Source organism: Sorghum bicolor, chromosome 10 (assembly GCF_000003195.3).
Source record: "Sorghum bicolor cultivar BTx623 chromosome 10, Sorghum_bicolor_NCBIv3, whole genome shotgun sequence".
Lineage (NCBI taxonomy): Eukaryota > Viridiplantae > Streptophyta > Magnoliopsida > Poales > Poaceae > Sorghum > Sorghum bicolor.
Window position 1 is genome coordinate 8,291,064 of NC_012879.2, and position 16,164 is coordinate 8,307,227.

At 47.7% G+C, this 16,164-nt stretch overlaps 3 protein-coding genes across 3 annotated transcripts; 2 read left to right on the forward strand and 1 right to left on the reverse strand.

Annotated features, from left to right (window-relative positions):
- Positions 126–935, reverse strand: LOC8081294. The gene has a single exon (XM_002438065.2). The coding sequence runs from the start codon at positions 933–935 to the stop codon at positions 297–299; it is 639 nt and encodes a 212-aa protein (XP_002438110.1). The 3' UTR covers positions 126–296.
- Positions 5,035–7,061, forward strand: LOC8065530 (GDSL esterase/lipase At1g74460). Its single transcript, XM_002436709.2, has 2 exons — positions 5,035–5,594; positions 5,933–7,061. Exons 1-2 carry the CDS (start codon positions 5,226–5,228, stop codon positions 6,632–6,634), a joined length of 1,071 nt encoding a protein of 356 aa, XP_002436754.1. The 5' UTR covers positions 5,035–5,225; the 3' UTR covers positions 6,635–7,061.
- On the forward strand, positions 9,005–13,561 carry LOC8081295 (soluble starch synthase 2-3, chloroplastic/amyloplastic). The gene is made up of 8 exons (XM_021448720.1): positions 9,005–9,620; positions 9,737–10,334; positions 10,435–10,499; positions 10,943–11,020; positions 11,359–11,469; positions 11,570–11,614; positions 11,891–12,064; positions 12,225–13,561. Exons 1-8 carry the CDS (start codon positions 9,336–9,338, stop codon positions 13,179–13,181), a joined length of 2,313 nt encoding a protein of 770 aa, XP_021304395.1. The 5' UTR covers positions 9,005–9,335; the 3' UTR covers positions 13,182–13,561.

Genomic DNA, 16,164 nt, shown 5'->3' on the forward strand with positions numbered 1-16,164 from the left:
TTGAAAGGAATGCATTTTGCATCTGGTTTAAAGCTATTTTGTGGCCATTCTCTTGTATAATCCATTCAATGTTCACTCCACGCCTGATCCCCCCCCCCCCCAGTCCCCTTCTGACTCACTCTGAAGAAATTTCAAATCGGTACTGATTAAGATAGGATCACATCACATCCAAGTTTTTACAGGTGCTAAGAAAACATGAATGGACCATAAAATGATCTAGACACCATTTGCTCACAGATTCACAGGTACGGAAGAAAGTTACACTGCCATACTCTCTATTCTGGTCACTGCTGTTGCTACGCAGCCAAGCAACCGATGCCGTAGCGGGTGTTTGGGAACAGCAGGAAGAGGCCGCTGCACACGGCGCCCACCATGAGCGGGAAGCTCTCCATCACCTCGCCCATCTCCTTGCGGTGGCCGGCGACGAGGCACCCGGAGACGCGGTAGTCCGCGAGCGCGACGGCCGCGAAGACCAGCACCGACATGACGGCGTGCACGACGTCGACGAAGGCGAGCCGGTACCTCTCCTCCCTGGGCACCTCGACGCCGTCGAGCCCGGTCCTGAACAGCGACAGCCCGCCCGGCGTGACGAAGCCGTAGTAGACCTTGCCGTCCGGCGCGCGGAAGCTGTCGGTGAAGTGGAAGAGGAAGCAGGACGCGGCGCAGAGCGCGAGGAGCGCCCTGAGCATCGCGACGCTGACCGCCGAGCAGGTGCCGTCGCCTGAGGCGGCCGGGAGGAGCATCTCGAAGGTCAGCAGCGTGCCCGTGGGGAGGAAGTTGGCCAGCATGGACGTCTTGGAGAGCGTGCTCTGGACGCCCCTCGCCACCAAGCGGCGCTTCCTCCCCGCGCCCGCCGGCGGCGAGCCGCCGCCGCCGCGGGCGCGGAGCACCTCGACGGACACCGCACCGGCCGCGGCGACGTTGCTGCGTTCCATGGGCGTTCTTGGCCGGAGAGCGTGGAGTGGAACTGCTTTCTGGCGGCGTTCCCAGAGACTGGAAAAGCAAACGGTTGGTTTGCTGCTCGGTTGTCCATGAGCGCGTTCTTATGTACATGTACGACGCGCGCGTAGTTGGGGAACGTTGGGCAGTGCTTGGAGTTCAAATGACGTGCAAACTGCTGGTACACATAACTGTTCCCTCCGATCCCTTCAAATCAAAATTTTCAAATGCGTGAGTGCATGCCGCGTGCGTCTACTGGCGAGATCGTTGGCGGCCTGCCTGAGCCCAGAGCCGTGCGAGCGCGAGGTTGCCATCCCACGTACTCCCAAACTAAAGTCCACCAGGGAAAGCAGCCCCCCCAGGCCCAGCAGTGTTCACAGGCTAGAACGAATGTGTCTTTCAGCCATTCGATATGTGTCATCGTTGAGCCCAAAACCACCGCCCCAAAATTGATTGTTGAGCAGAAAAATCACGATTGAAAATACCGATCGCTGATTTATTATGAGAGAAAAATATTATTGGTTAGCAGAAAAAAAATACAGCTTATAAGACAAGCGAACGTCTACCAAGAGATCGTCGAGGCCGATGGTACGGATAGTTAGAGCAAGCCCAACACAACATTATTGATTGTTGGCCCTAAACAAAAGTTACAATCCACATAGGGTGTGTTTGGTTACTTGGACTAGCCTAGTCTGGCTTAAATTTTAGGCCAGGCTAGTTCAAGCCTGACTCTAGCAACACAACTTATTGTTGTTTGGTTTACCTGTTTAAGCTAAGCCTGGCTAGCAAATCCATTGTTTGGTTGTCTGGCTAGTAACTGCAAAAGCACGCCGACGAGTATCTCCATCTTCTCAACGAGCCTCCTCTTCTTCTCAACAAGCCACCTCCCTGGCGGCGGCCTCCACGGCGCTCCACCGTAGGTTGTCGGCCCTGTGAGCGGCACGTGCCATCTTGCACATCTCCTCAGCGGCTGTCGTCTCGGTGACGCGGTCCTTGGTCTTCATGGCGAAGGTGGACTGGTACTCGGCCACCTCGCCATCCAGTGCGGCCTCGCAGCTGGCGGCGGGCCGCGACGGAGAGCATGTGGCGGGCGTGCGAGGTCCCCGCCGAGCCAGGAGAGCGCGGACACGGTGAGCGGCGGGTCGTCTGGGCGCGGCTGCTCGCGAGATCCGACCGATGGAATCTCCTCCGTGAGATCGGGTCGGGCGCGGCTGCTCACGTGCTTCTAGTTGAGATCCGCGAGCTCCTCCTCAAGATGCGCGCGTGACGAGGGTCGTGCTGGTCGGAGCTTGGTGGCCGGCGAACCATCCCCTTCCTCGGGCATGGTGACTGGAGCTCAAGGAGGTGCCCGGTGGACCCTCCCCCTCCTCGCATGTGGTCGCCGTAGCGAGGCAGGGCTGACGACGATGGATGGAGCTAAGGATTTGGACGGCACGGAGCCGCGGCGATGGCCGGAGCTGAGGTCGCCGCTGCCTTCTCTCCCCTTCGAGTTCCTTGTGGCAGTGAGGAGCACTGACAGGTGGGCCACATGCTTATACAAGCCAGGCTTAGCTAAAACGTAGGAATTGGGCATCTCCGGCAATGTAGCTTTTCTCCCCCCCTTTTTGGCTTCCACAAGCCTGGCTTAGAGGCTAACCAGGTAACCAAACAGCCTAAAGCTGCATTATGGAAGCCTGGTTAGGCCCTAAGCCAGGTAACCAAACACACTCATAGACATCGATAAAACAAGACCTCCATCTTCTCCATGCATGCCTATTTTCCTTTTAACTCTTAGACCCACCTCTCTCTGCCGTACAGGTAATCCAAAAGCACGCAAAACTTATAGCTAACATAACAAGTTCGTACGAGGGAAACGATGCATTACTAGGACCCTAGAGCAATTGATGTTGTGCTATTGAGGATGAGTTTCTGTAGTCATGTTCTGAGATATAGGCTTCTAAGATAATAATGAGGAAGAGAGAAGAGAAAGATAGATAGCTGAGTAGAGAGAGTACTTGAAGGATAACACTACTTATTTTACTTTAGACACCTAGGACCATCCAACTCAAAGGAAGGGATGAGAAGAAGAGCTACAAGTTCACCCCAAAGTCATAGAGAATAGAACTAACATGGTGGAATATATAGGCTCGACATGGATGCCACCTTCCAGCTATCACTACGATATTTGGAACTAAATACAAATCAAGGTAACCTCTAGTATGCAGTGACGGAGCCAGCTGTGGGGCTGTTGAAGCTCCAGCCCCCCTATGGCCGAGCTTGATAATAAATTCAGTGACCCAAAACATATATTGTGCAATAAATTAAAATAGAAATTTCATAATGACCTTCGCTAAGAGGTGACTGATATTCTGAACTACATGCGAAAATTAGTGCAATTTGTATTTAATGCCACGAGCGATTTCTTTAAACACAAAAAATGTGGTCGGATCTGCCCACATATATTCAGTTTGCACATGCTCATACTGCTACTTAGGGATTTTTCCTCGTTTAAATGAGAGCTCAAAGCAAGGATGAAAAAAAGAAGAAGATGAAAACGAGTTTTACGATGGTTGTGAAAAATACAAACCATCTATTACGAGAGATCGATAAGTGAAAAAAATAAGAGATACTGAAAAAAAATACTAAAAACTACCAAATAGTTAAAAACAGTATCAAAATATGTGCGATCAGTACCTACACTTTCACATTATTTTTCTATTTTTTATTTTAAAAATAAAGGGTAACTAGGTTGCAGCTCCACCACGAACAACACGAGCATGGACCGCGGAAGTGATGGAAGTGGCCCTCTAAATAGATACCTGTGGTTCTTCTCTAGTGTAATTTTATGAATTAAATAGACAATTTCTTCTCTTATTTTTTCTATTTACTTCATTTAGTTACACTAGAGAAGAACTATGGGTATCCGTTTAGAGCACCGTCCCCATCCTTCTGTGGAAGCCACGAATGCGAGAAGGGACGCTGTCGAGACTCGAGAGATGTACGGGAGGCAGCGCGAGCACGGTGCACAGGAAGCAACAACGCCAACCGAAGGCATTCAAAGGGGACGAGGAAGAAGAAGAGAACGCCGACGAGTGAGGGAGCCAGCGGTGCAGGAGCGCAGCATGACTCGTGAGCATCGGCGAGTGCCGAAGCCAGAAATTTTTAGAAACTCGAGCAATTTTTATTAAGCAAAAATATTTAACTATAAAATTACAGAATTTTATATAAATATAAAGAAAATATTTTTTAAAATTTTGCGAGGAGCCGGCCGGCCACCCAGAGCGGCCGGGGCGGTGGCTCTGCCAGTGGCAAGCGTGACAACCGAGAATCCCAGCGCTAGCAGGCTAGAGCGGGCCGGGGACTCCAGAAGGCGACGAGGGCGCGCTACTACTTGGCAGCTGCGGCGTATGGAGGTTCGCGTCACGTTTGCCTCTGCTCCACCTGTAGCGCCGCGCACTCACCTCCGCTGCAGCGCCGGCATCAACAAGCCCCGCGGACGGGTTGCATTTGCAACGATCTTGGCATGGAGGCTGGACTGCTGGAGTGGACCTCCGCCGGCGAGAACTCAGTCAGAGCAATTATCATTCTACACTTAAATTCATAATAAGTCTAATTATTCCACTAATTATCTTTTCTAGATTAATGATAAATAAAAGTAAAAAAATAAATGCAATTAAAAGTACCCGTGGTCCTTAACCTCGAGGATGAATTTAGCCCAGTGTCAATATGATGTCCCCCAAAAAAAATATAAATTGTTAAAGCGAATTCCGGTATTTGTGTGTTTCTACATCTTGACTCTTTTTTTTTTTTGAAGTTGGGAACCTTCTTTAGTTAAAAATGTTAATGTTTTAGCTACCGAAATTTCAAGTAAGCCACCTTCTTTTTAAAATGATATAACACCCTTGCAAAGAGGTTTTCCAGTAACCATTGCTCAGAACAAAATTGCCTTGGTCTTCTCTACTTGCACTGCCAATAAGTCGCCGCCGGGCTGATAGAGACCAAGCGAGCACTCATATGTTAGGCCAACTCCTGTACTAACCACACTTCCCAGGTTGGTAGGTGCATCAAACCACCTCCAAACCTCACGACAATGCTTCAAAACCCAAGAACTGATCACCATCCCGAACCTCCAAACCTGCCCATTCTGATCGAGTCAACCCCTGACAAACTACTAGAAGCACCGGCTGACCGGCAAATCGTCCGATCCGGCCGCTGCTAATAAGAGGCCTCCGATCCTTCCCCGTGACAGAGAGAGCCTCGTGTTTCGATCGTTTCCTAGGAGAGAAGAGAGAACTGAACGATCAGCGATGGGTTGGGCGAGGAAGAAGCCGCTGGCAGCTGCCCTGGCCGTGGCGCTGCTCCTCGGCCTGTGCCGCGGCGACGTGGTGCAGTTCATCTTCGGCGACTCGCTGTCCGACGTTGGCAACAACAACTACCTCAAGAAGAGCCTCGCCCGCGCCGCGCTCCCCTGGTACGGCATCGACTTCGGCCGCGGCATGCCCAACGGCAGGTTCTGCAACGGCCGCACCGTCGCCGACATCGTCGGCGACAAGATGGGCCTGCCGCGCCCGCCCGCGTTCCTCGACCCGTCCCTCGACGCCGACACCATCTTCAAGAACGGCGTCAACTACGCCTCCGGCGGCGGCGGCATCCTCAACGAGACGTCGTCCCTCTTTGTAAGCCAATCAACTGTTTGTTACTACTTAGGCCTTGTTTAGTTCCAAAAAAATTTTGTAAAATTTTTCAGATTCCCCGTCACATCGAATCTTTAGACGCATGCATGAAGTATTAAATATAGACGAAAATAAAAACTAATTGCACAATTTAGTCAGAATTGACGAGACGAATCTTTTGAGTCTAGTTAGTCCATAATTGGATAATATTTGTCAAATACAAACGTACTATTCCTATTTTGCAAAATTTTTTGGAACTAAACAAGGCCTTATTACTAGGAAAGCATACTTGCAACAACATACTGAAATGAAATGGCCTGCCTGCATGCATGCATATTCAGATCCAGAGGTTCTCGCTGTACAAGCAGATCGAGCTGTTCCAGGGCACGCAGGCGTTCATGCGGGACAAGATCGGGAAGGCGGCGGCGGACAAGTTGTTCGGCGAGGGTTACTACGTGGTGGCCATGGGCGCCAACGACTTCATCAACAACTACCTCCTGCCCGTCTACTCCGACTCGTGGACCTACACCGGCGACACCTTCGTCAAGTACATGGTGGCCACCCTGGAGGCGCAGCTGAAGCTGCTGCACGCGCTGGGCGCCCGGCGGCTGACCTTCTTCGGCCTCGGCCCCATGGGTTGCATCCCGCTGCAGCGGTACCTGACGTCCTCCGGCGGGTGCCAGGAGTCGACGAACAAGCTGGCGCGGAGCTTCAACGCGGAGGCGGCGGCGCTGATGGAGCGGCTGTCGGCGTCGCTGCCCAACGCGACGTTCCGCTTCGGCGAGGCGTACGACTACTTCCAGGACATCATCGACCGGCCCTACGCGTACGGGTTCAACAACTCGCGGGCGCCGTGCTGCACGCTGGGACGGATCAGGCCGACGCTCACCTGCACGCCGCTGTCCACGCTGTGCAAGGACCGGAGCAAGTACGTGTTCTGGGACGAGTACCACCCCACCGACAGGGCCAACGAGCTCATCGCGCTCGAGACGCTCAGGAAGCTCAACATCACCGTCGTCGTCAACAACGGCACATCCGGATAGCCGATGATGCATGCCTGGAGCAACGAACGCACGGTGGCAGGATACAGGTCGTCCTGCTGGGGCGGTTTTTGCGTTTGTGGTTTAACTGAAGAAAGCAAATTAAGTCACTGCAAAGGGAAGGACTATATATATATATATATATATATATATATATATATATATATATATATATATATATATATATATATATATATATATATATATACACGAATGTAATTATATAAATATAGTACAAACGGTTTTGTATAATATCAATAGCCCACTATAGCCCAAACTCAAGGCAAGTAGGATAAGATTGAGGGACGACGAACAGTGAGTTAGTTAGACATGGACAGACCCGGAGGAGAGTGAGAGTCAGAAAAAAAAAAGAATTTTTTCGACCTTTAATATTTGGCATATAGATACAGTGAGTATATTTTTCATCATAGCTAGAAAGGTACAAATAAGTCCCATGTGCACATGTTTATCATGAAACCCCTTGGAGCAACTGTGAGAATCTACCGTGAATTTGTTACGTGTCCGTGTGATCACGTGCATACATCCAAGGTACTCCCTCTATTTCCAAGAATCTTGGAGAGTCAAAATTTTTTCATGTTTGACCAAATTTATAGAGAAAAATACTAAAATTTATAACGTAAAGTGAGTATATTATGAAAAATATAATTAAGGAAGAATCTAATGATACTTAGTTGGTATCATAATAATAATAATTTTATCATATAAAAACTTAAAAAAGTTTGACTCTTCAAGATTCTTGGAATGACTTACAATTTAGGATGGAGGGAGTATGAGGTTATTGCTTACTCTTTCCATTCAAGAATACAATGCATTTTCAGACAAAATAAGAGAGCGGGCAAGAGACGCATGTACTCCTCATTTAATAACTCTCTAATTTATTGAAATCTGATCCTATTCTACCTGGGCCTTGTTTAGTTCATCCCGAAAAGCAAAAACTTTTCAAGATTCTCCGTCACATCAAATCTTAAAGCACATGCATGAAGCATTAGATATAGACGAAAATAAAAACTAATTGCACAGTTTGTCTGTAAATCACGAGATGAATCTTTTGAGCCTAATTAATTTATGATTGGATAATATTTGTTAAATAAAAACGAAAATGCTACCGTGCCGAAATCCGAAATTTTTTCGGAACTAAACAAGGTCCTGATTAAAAAGTGCCATATCTAAGTTATTTTCTTATACAAAATATGATAAGCACTCAATTACTTTTATCTCCTGTATTTTTATTTAAGTAAAACATTATCTCCCCCCCCTCCCCCCCAAATATACTATAGTTGGAAGACTCCTCTCGAATGCTAGAATACGGAGGGAGTATACGTTAGATGCATCCACGTAAACACGTACTGTACGTGATTCATGGTAGGTGTCTACGCTTCCACCGTTGCTCTGTGGAGACCATTTTGATTGATTTTTTTTTCCAAGCCGTTTCCCAGTTAGCACCACCACGCCACCGGTCCACCACCACCGGGCACCAGAGCGGACGAGGGCTAGCTTCCCACAAAGGACAGCTAGCTAGCGACCAGCGTGCTACGGCACACGGCTCGCCCAGTTGGGCCTTGTTTAGTTGCTAAAATGTTTTGGTTTTCGAAACTATAGCACTTTTGTTTTTATTTGACAAACATTGTACAATAATGAAGTAAGTAGGCTTAAAAGATTTATCTCATGATTTAAAGAGAAAACTGTGCAATTCATTTTTATTTTTATCTATATTTAGTGCTCCATGCATGTGCCGCAAGATTCGATGTGACAGAAATCTTAAAAAAATTTTGGTTTTTGGGTGAACTAAACAAGGCCTTGCTCGTGTAATAACGCAGTTTACGCAAACGCGTTGGTGGTGCCCTCCGAAACGCATTCTCCCACCACCGGTCCACGGGGCGCCGCGCTGTGTTTGCCGTGGAGATCTCATGGGTCATGGGACTTTGCACTCACGACTCGATCGTGTGCATTCTTCCACCATCACCGATCCACGGCACCACCCTCCGCCGTCCGCTGTAGCCGTGTAGTAGCCGCGCGTAGGCTTGTCATTTTCGATCATGTTTCCTTCCAAGGCACACGCAGCCTCGACCGTCTGCACGCCACTCTATTGCTCTTCTTCTATAAAGTGGGCCCGGCCCGCTGCCAGTACCAAAGGTTCGAGAAGATCAGTACAAGAGGATCGATCCATCTCCATCCCCCCAGTCGTCAGCACGCCGTTTTCCGCTCATCGTGCCCCGTTTCCAAGTAGCCAATCCCTCCGCTCCACTCGTGTCACCGACGTGTGGGACCAGTGAAACTCCGGGCCCGCGTGTCATAGGGTTGCTGTAGCCGGAGCCCACCGAGGAGGAAACGGGCTGGCTCCTGCTCGTGCGCCGCGGCCGCTTCTCTTTCTCTCCAAGCGCGCGCGCGCCGCAGCCGCAAAAGCGCGAGCAAACGACGCGAGGCCGTTCGCGCGACCCAGGGCTGCTGCTGGCTCTCCGTCACGCCGCCCCGGCCGTGATCCGCTTGGCCCTACTCGCTGGGCACACGCAACAAACTCGCAGTCACAGGGGGTGCCGTAGACCCTCCTCACTCCCCCCAGTCGACACTCTACCGCTGCCCCAGCTGCCCACCGTCACCGTGTGCGGCGCCACCTCGTTGGACGAGCGAGCTTCTTCCGCCCCGCCCCGCCCCGATCGATCGACCACCGAATCCCGCCGCGGCCATGTCGTCGGCGGCCGTGTCGTCCGCTTCCTCCACCTTCTTCCTCGCGCTCGCCTCCTCGGCCTCCCCGGGGGGACGCAGGCGGGCAAGGGTCGGCTCGCCGCCGTTCCACACCGGCGCCGGTCCGAATTTCGCGTTCTGGCGGGCGCCGCCGCGCGTGCCCCGTGACGCGGCGCTGGTGCGCGCGGAGGCCGAAGGCGGGGGCAAGGACGCGCCGCCGGAGAGGAGTGGCGACGCCGCCGCCGCCGCCGCCAGCAGGTTGCCCCGCGCCGCTCGGCGCAAGGCGGTTAGTTGGTCGACGCCTATCTTCTTCTATCTATATATATATATCCCCCACCTCGATTTCTTGGATCACTGTTTTGTTTTCTGAAACCGACGTGTGCGTGCGTTCATGCTGCGCAGGTCTCCAAACGGAGGGATCCTCTTCAGCCGGTCGGCCGTTACGGCTCATCCGGAACGGGGAACACGGCCAGGAGCGGCGCCGCGACCGCGTCCACCCAGAACGCCGCGTTGGCGGCCGTTGAGATCAAGTCCATCGTCGCCGCGCCGCCGACGAGCATAGTGAAGTTCCCAGCCCCGGGATACAGGGTGATCCTTCCCTCTGGGGACATAGCGCCGGAGACTGTCGTCCCAGCCCCGAAGCCACTGCCACTGCATGGATCGCCTGGGGCGAACTCCGTGCGGCCGGCTTCCATTCCCGATCCTGACACCCATGGTGATGTTGAACTTGCTGAAAAGAAACCTGCACAGGTTGATGGAGATTATTCAAATGGGGTTGCACCTCCTCCAGCTGAGCCAGTAGTACAGGAGGCCACTTGGGATTTCAAGAAATACATCGGTTTTGAGGAGCCTGTGGAAGCCAAGGATGATTCCGGGGTTGCTGCAGATGGTGCTGATTCTTTTGAACACTACGAGAACAATGATTCTGGGCCTTTGGCCGGGGAGAATGTCATGAACGTCATCGTGGTGGCTGCTGAATGTTCTCCATGGTGCAAAACAGGCAAGGACATTACTCTTTTGTGGATTCTTTCAGAAGCGCTTTCCATTTCAGTTTGCCTGAGTTACTGATGTGAGCAATCAATTTATTTTGAATATTTTAGGTGGCCTTGGAGATGTTGTGGGAGCTTTACCCAAGGCTTTAGCGAGAAGAGGACATCGTGTTATGGTAGTACTCTTTTTTTCTTTAATGTCCTTAATGGTAGTGTACTCTTGCGCTTCTGTTTTCTTTTGGTTTCCTGTTTTTCCATCATCTTACACATATATGGTGAATCTATAAGTTGAGAACTTGAGTTGCTCATATTAGTTGGATATACTTGGATCTCATGAGATGCAAGGTGTTGAAAATCCACGTAAAAAAAAAGATCTGAAAGGGCCATTCCTATTCTTAGATAACAAACATCTGAAACCCTGATCATACAAAAGTTCAGCACGATTAGATGTCTTGTCAGAAAACATTGCTTGAGGTAGCATTTGTGTATTTGCGTTACATAGCTAACTATAAAACATCATCACAGCCACATATTGCGAATTTTATTTGAATCAGGTACCCAGAGCATCTTAGATGACTTGATCTAACACTATGAGGTGCTTGTTTCAATCTTATTATAGGTTGTGGTTCCAAGGTATGGGGACTATGTGGAAGCCTTCGATATGGGAATCCGGAAATACTACAAAGCTGCAGGACAGGTATGTGTAAATCTCTAGATAAAAGGGAACTTGACATAGGAACCCTAAACTTGCAATATATTCAATTTAATTGCCTTTTTTAGCATACATTGCCTTTTATTTTTGGAACTGCTTTTAAGAAAACAAAAACAACTTGGTACAACTGTTTAGCTAGGGATTCCAGAGTCAAAATAAAGCAAAACATCCTGAATCCAGATAAGCATCTTGTCCTATTACATCATTAGATTTCCACGATCTCTGAGCAAGAGTTATTTGCAGTCAGATGTGCACTTACGGATGGAGTCGATTTTGGATTTGTTTGTTTTCAAACGATAATTAGCTTTTATTTTGGCTTGCAGGACTTGGAAGTGAACTATTTCCATGCATTTATCGATGGAGTAGATTTTGTGTTCATTGATGCACCTCTCTTCCGGCACCGTCAAAATGACATATACGGGGGAAGTAGACAGGTGAAACTTCTATCTTTCAATTGTTTTTTCACAATTCACTTTCACACTTAACCAAAGCCATAGCTTATAGATTGAGATAACATTTCCCATTTTATTTCAGGAAATTTTGAAGCGCATGATTTTGTTCTGCAAGGTTGCTGTTGAGGTATCCCCCTGAACTATACTGTCAGCCATTTTGAAAACTTAATTTTGTGGGTTTCAGACATGTTGGTAGTTTCGTGCTAAGTGTGGCATAAGTAAATCCAAATATAACCAAATGTTAAATGATTGGGTTGCTGGGATCAACTTTTGCACTAGCGAATATTTTATTATCTTGATTTCTCCCTACTCATGTCACTGTTGTTCTTCAATTGGCATGTTCGTCTATATTCTGTACCTGAATATTGTTCTGTTATATATGTTACTACGCCATAACCTGCAGGTTCCTTGGCATGTTCCATGTGGCGGTGTGTGCTACGGAGATGGAAATTTGGTGTTCATTGCCAATGATTGGCACACTGCACTCCTGCCTGTTTATCTGAAGGCATATTACAGAGACCATGGGTTAATGCAGTACACTCGCTCCATTCTTGTCATACATAACATCGCTCACCAGGTTGTTTCCTTCTCCTAATCATGAATTTGCTGTGCCACTGCTTTTTTTTTTCTATAGAAATTAAGATGGTTTAATTCTGATCGTGGCACATTGTTTGCAAAATTGATGCAGAATTCACTGTCCTGCGTCCTAACGGCTTCCCTCTTTGCATTGTTTGCAGGGTCGTGGTCCTGTAGCTGAATTCCCGTACATGGACTTGCCTGAACACTACCTCCAACATTTCGAGCTGTACGACCCCGTCGGTGGTGAGCACGCCAACATCTTTGCCGCGGGTCTGAAGATGGCAGACCGGGTGGTGACGGTCAGCCGGGGCTACCTGTGGGAGCTGAAGACAGTGGAAGGTGGCTGGGGCCTCCACGACATCATCCGTTCCAACGACTGGAAGATCAATGGCATCGTGAACGGCATCGACCACCAGGAGTGGAACCCCAAGGTGGACGTGCACCTGCGGTCGGACGGGTACACCAACTACTCCCTCGAGACACTGGACGCCGGAAAGCGGCAGTGCAAGGCGGCCCTGCAGCGGGAGCTGGGCCTGGAAGTGCGCGACGACGTGCCGCTGCTCGGCTTCATCGGGCGCCTGGACGGGCAGAAGGGCGTGGACATCATCGGGGACGCGATGCCGTGGATCGCGGGGCAGGACGTGCAGCTGGTGATGCTGGGCACCGGGCGCGCCGACCTGGAGCGGATGCTGCAGCACCTGGAGCGGGAGCACCCAAGCAAGGTGCGCGGGTGGGTGGGGTTCTCGGTGCCCATGGCGCACCGCATCACCGCGGGCGCCGACGTGCTGGTGATGCCCTCCCGGTTCGAGCCATGCGGGCTGAACCAGCTCTACGCCATGGCGTACGGCACCGTCCCCGTGGTGCACGCCGTCGGCGGGCTCAGGGACACCGTGGCGCCGTTCGACCCGTTCGGCGACGCCGGGCTCGGCTGGACTTTCGACCGCGCCGAGGTCAACAAGCTGATCGAGGCGCTCAGGCACTGCCTCGACACGTACCGGAACTACGGGGAGAGCTGGAAGAGCATCCAGGCGCGCGGCATGGCACAGGACCTCAGCTGGGACCACGCGGCGGAGCTCTACGAGGACGTCCTAGTCAAGGCCAAGTACCAGTGGTGAACCCTCCGGCCTCCGCATCGCTCGATATGTCGAGAGCAACTTCTGCTCGTCGTGTGGTTTTACAATTTTCGGTTTGATCCATTGTACATTGCGCATTCGACGGTCTCGGTGAAGAACTTCATATGCAGTGCCGCGCCGCTGGGGGTTGGTGCGTTGACAGAGGTGGCACTGGCAGCGTTTCTCGGGGAGAGACTGAGAGGTAGTAGTACTATGTGAATGTACTGAGCTGTATGCTGTTGAGTTCCAACTGGATTCATACTTTGTAGCGCAGTAGTGGAGGTTGTATTGAAGTATGCAATTTTTTTTTCTTTTTGATAAGTGAAGGATGCAATTTTAGGTTTTTCATTACTGATGCTTGGAATGCCAGCTCAATAAATGAAGCTACTATGTCCGTAGATAGAACCATGTTACTTATTTAGGTGATACTCCGTTGTCCTAAAATATTCTATATTTTCAATTGTTAGAGTATCTCCAACAACTTGGTAAAATTTACTTGTCAAATCTTGAGTTATAGCAAGTTGCTAATTTGTTTAGCAAAAGAAAAAAAGGACGTGTCTCCAATAAGTTGCTATTCTCACTTGGTAAAAATAGAGAATGACAGATGTGACCCGCTCACTTGGTAAAAGAATATGTGTCTCCAACAAGTTGCGCTCGGGATAGCAACTTGGGATAGCAACTTGACAAATCTCGGCAGTAGAAACCTCTGGATAGCAACTTGGAAATTTAGCAAGTTGAGATAAGGAGTTGTTGGAGGAGGATTTTTATGCTTTTATCAAATTTGGTAGGATAACATGTTGAAATACCAAGTTATTGGAGATGCTTAGATCTGTTGTTATTCCAAACGTTAAACAGTCGGTCATTCTTTATTGAGCGTTATACCGTTAAGATAGTGTTTAAGTAGAGTTAAATGGCATAAACGGTATTATATATAATAACCCAAAAATATAAATATTTATGTATGTATATATAAAAGTCAAATATGCTAGAATGTATATTATATTTATATGAATATGCATATAAAGAAAAGATGTTAATTAGTTGGGTGTCAAATCGTAATTCCAGTTCCGTGACCGCCTGCTTGTTTCAAAATGAGGCCTTGTTCAGTTCGCAAAAAATTTTGTTTTTGGCTACTGTAGCATTTTGTTTTTATTTAACAAATATTGTTCAATCACGGAGTAACTAGGCTCAAAAGATTCATCTCACAAATTACAGGTAAACTGTGCAGTTAGTTTTTATTTTCGTTTATATTTAATGCTCCATGCATACGACCAAAAATTCGATGTGACGGGGAATCTTGAAATTTTTTGCGAACTAAACAAGGCCTCTGTTTATTCTCCTTTTTCTATTTTCTACTTTTTTCATTTTTCAATTTATTTTTTATACATTATAACCTATCTATAGTTTATATGATCATATATGTATTCATATACTAGTTGTATATAGTAGGATGTCGTGCACATGTTTTTTTTTCTTTTTCACCCTTTCACTCTCTCTTTTTTTTACTCTCTATTCTTTCGATCTAATTGAATCTTATAACCATAAATCTTCCAGAATTATGATGAGAAAAGTAAAAAAATCTATGGACATAATTTATAAGTATAACATTGTAACTTTTCAAAAAAGAAAAGTAAAAAAATTCTAAAAGTTACGACGAGAAGCTGTGATGAATTATTTCGTAAAATGTATGCACATAAGTTGTGAGCATAACTTTACAATTTTTTTTAAAGAATGAAAAGTTATGATTTTTTAAAAAAGAAAAGTAAAAAATTATAATGATAAGTTATTTCTTAAATAGTTATGCGCACCAAAAATGAAAAGTTAAGAAAATATTTTTTTCTAAAAAGGATAAATTTAGAAGTAACGATAAAAAAGTTATGTGATAAGTTGTCATGTAAAAAGTTATACACACTAATTATATGCATAACTTTGTAACTTTTTTTAGAGGAGAGGTACAGAAATGTGTTTTTTCGAAAGAGGAAAGTCGCGGGGCTATGTGATTGATCGTTGATTGTGAAGCTAGCAGTTATACGCTAATTAGTGGAGGCGGTGGCAAATGTGGTAGTTGGGCACTCTGGCGGTAAAGGAAGCCCTATATATCTTCAAGGACAAGTATGCAAAATTCAAGATGCAAGATGATGAGAGTGTGCCGGAGATGTTCCATAGGCTCAATGTAATTGTGAATGAGCTAAGAAATTTGGGTCACAAGATGGATGATGAGGACTTTTTCCACGGGTTCTTGAGATGCTTGCCTCCTCGGTTTGATACATTGGTCACTATCATTGTGGGAGGCGGTTGGAAGGGACTACCGTGTGAAAAAAGGAAGGATGTAGACAATTACATGGTAGGGCAATGGATCTTTGTGACACCCATTTAGAGTCATTGATGATCATGTAGAACTAATAATGCAGGATGATGAGAAGCAGAGGTGTATTTCTTCATTATGGGTCAAAGTTTGCCAAGATTGATGACTTGTCCAAGTTAGTTGACCCTAGGAGGGTCGGACAACCCCCTCTAAGGCCCACTTTGGCCCATCTTTGAAAAGTGGGTCCTTGCACATAAGTACTATCTAGAAAATGCACGTATATTTTAGTTTGAATAACATATGTATGAGAACGCCATGATACTTCTCTTCATTCTGAGATGTTTGGCAATAGGATTTGATCATGTAATGACCATTAACAAGAGTCCCCTACCAAATAGTTAAAAATAAATTATCCCATCCCATCTCAGTTCATCTCTTGAACAAAAAACGTACTGAGAGTTTCACCAATGCACCATGGTGGCATACTAGTACCCTGATTCCACGTTCTTAGTTCACAAACATCGGTGGTCTCGCCAGTTGTCATATCACCTGCAGAAGTAGATGTGCCTTCATGTGAGAAAAAAAGCATAGACAACAATTAGGGAGTGTGTCTGTTGCTTTTGTTTTCTCATCTGGTGACAAAAAGGGTAGCCTAATGGTCTTGAGACAAGGAGTAACTAG

What these genes read in the sequence shown, in the direction of transcription:
- LOC8081294 (XM_002438065.2), bottom strand. Translation starts at nt 935, where the DNA reads ATGGAACGCAGCAACGTCGCCGCGGCCGGTGCGGTGTCCGTCGAGGTG.
- LOC8065530 (XM_002436709.2), top strand. Translation starts at nt 5,226, where the DNA reads ATGGGTTGGGCGAGGAAGAAGCCGCTGGCAGCTGCCCTGGCCGTGGCG. An exon ending in ACGAGACGTCGTCCCTCTTT is followed by an intron (nt 5,595 to 5,932) that starts GTAAGCCAATCA and finishes ATGCATATTCAG; the next exon opens with ATCCAGAGGTTCTCGCTGTA.
- LOC8081295 (XM_021448720.1), top strand. Translation starts at nt 9,336, where the DNA reads ATGTCGTCGGCGGCCGTGTCGTCCGCTTCCTCCACCTTCTTCCTCGCG. An exon ending in GCGCCGCTCGGCGCAAGGCG is followed by an intron (nt 9,621 to 9,736) that starts GTTAGTTGGTCG and finishes CATGCTGCGCAG; the next exon opens with GTCTCCAAACGGAGGGATCC. An exon ending in ACTACAAAGCTGCAGGACAG is followed by an intron (nt 11,021 to 11,358) that starts GTATGTGTAAAT and finishes TTTGGCTTGCAG; the next exon opens with GACTTGGAAGTGAACTATTT.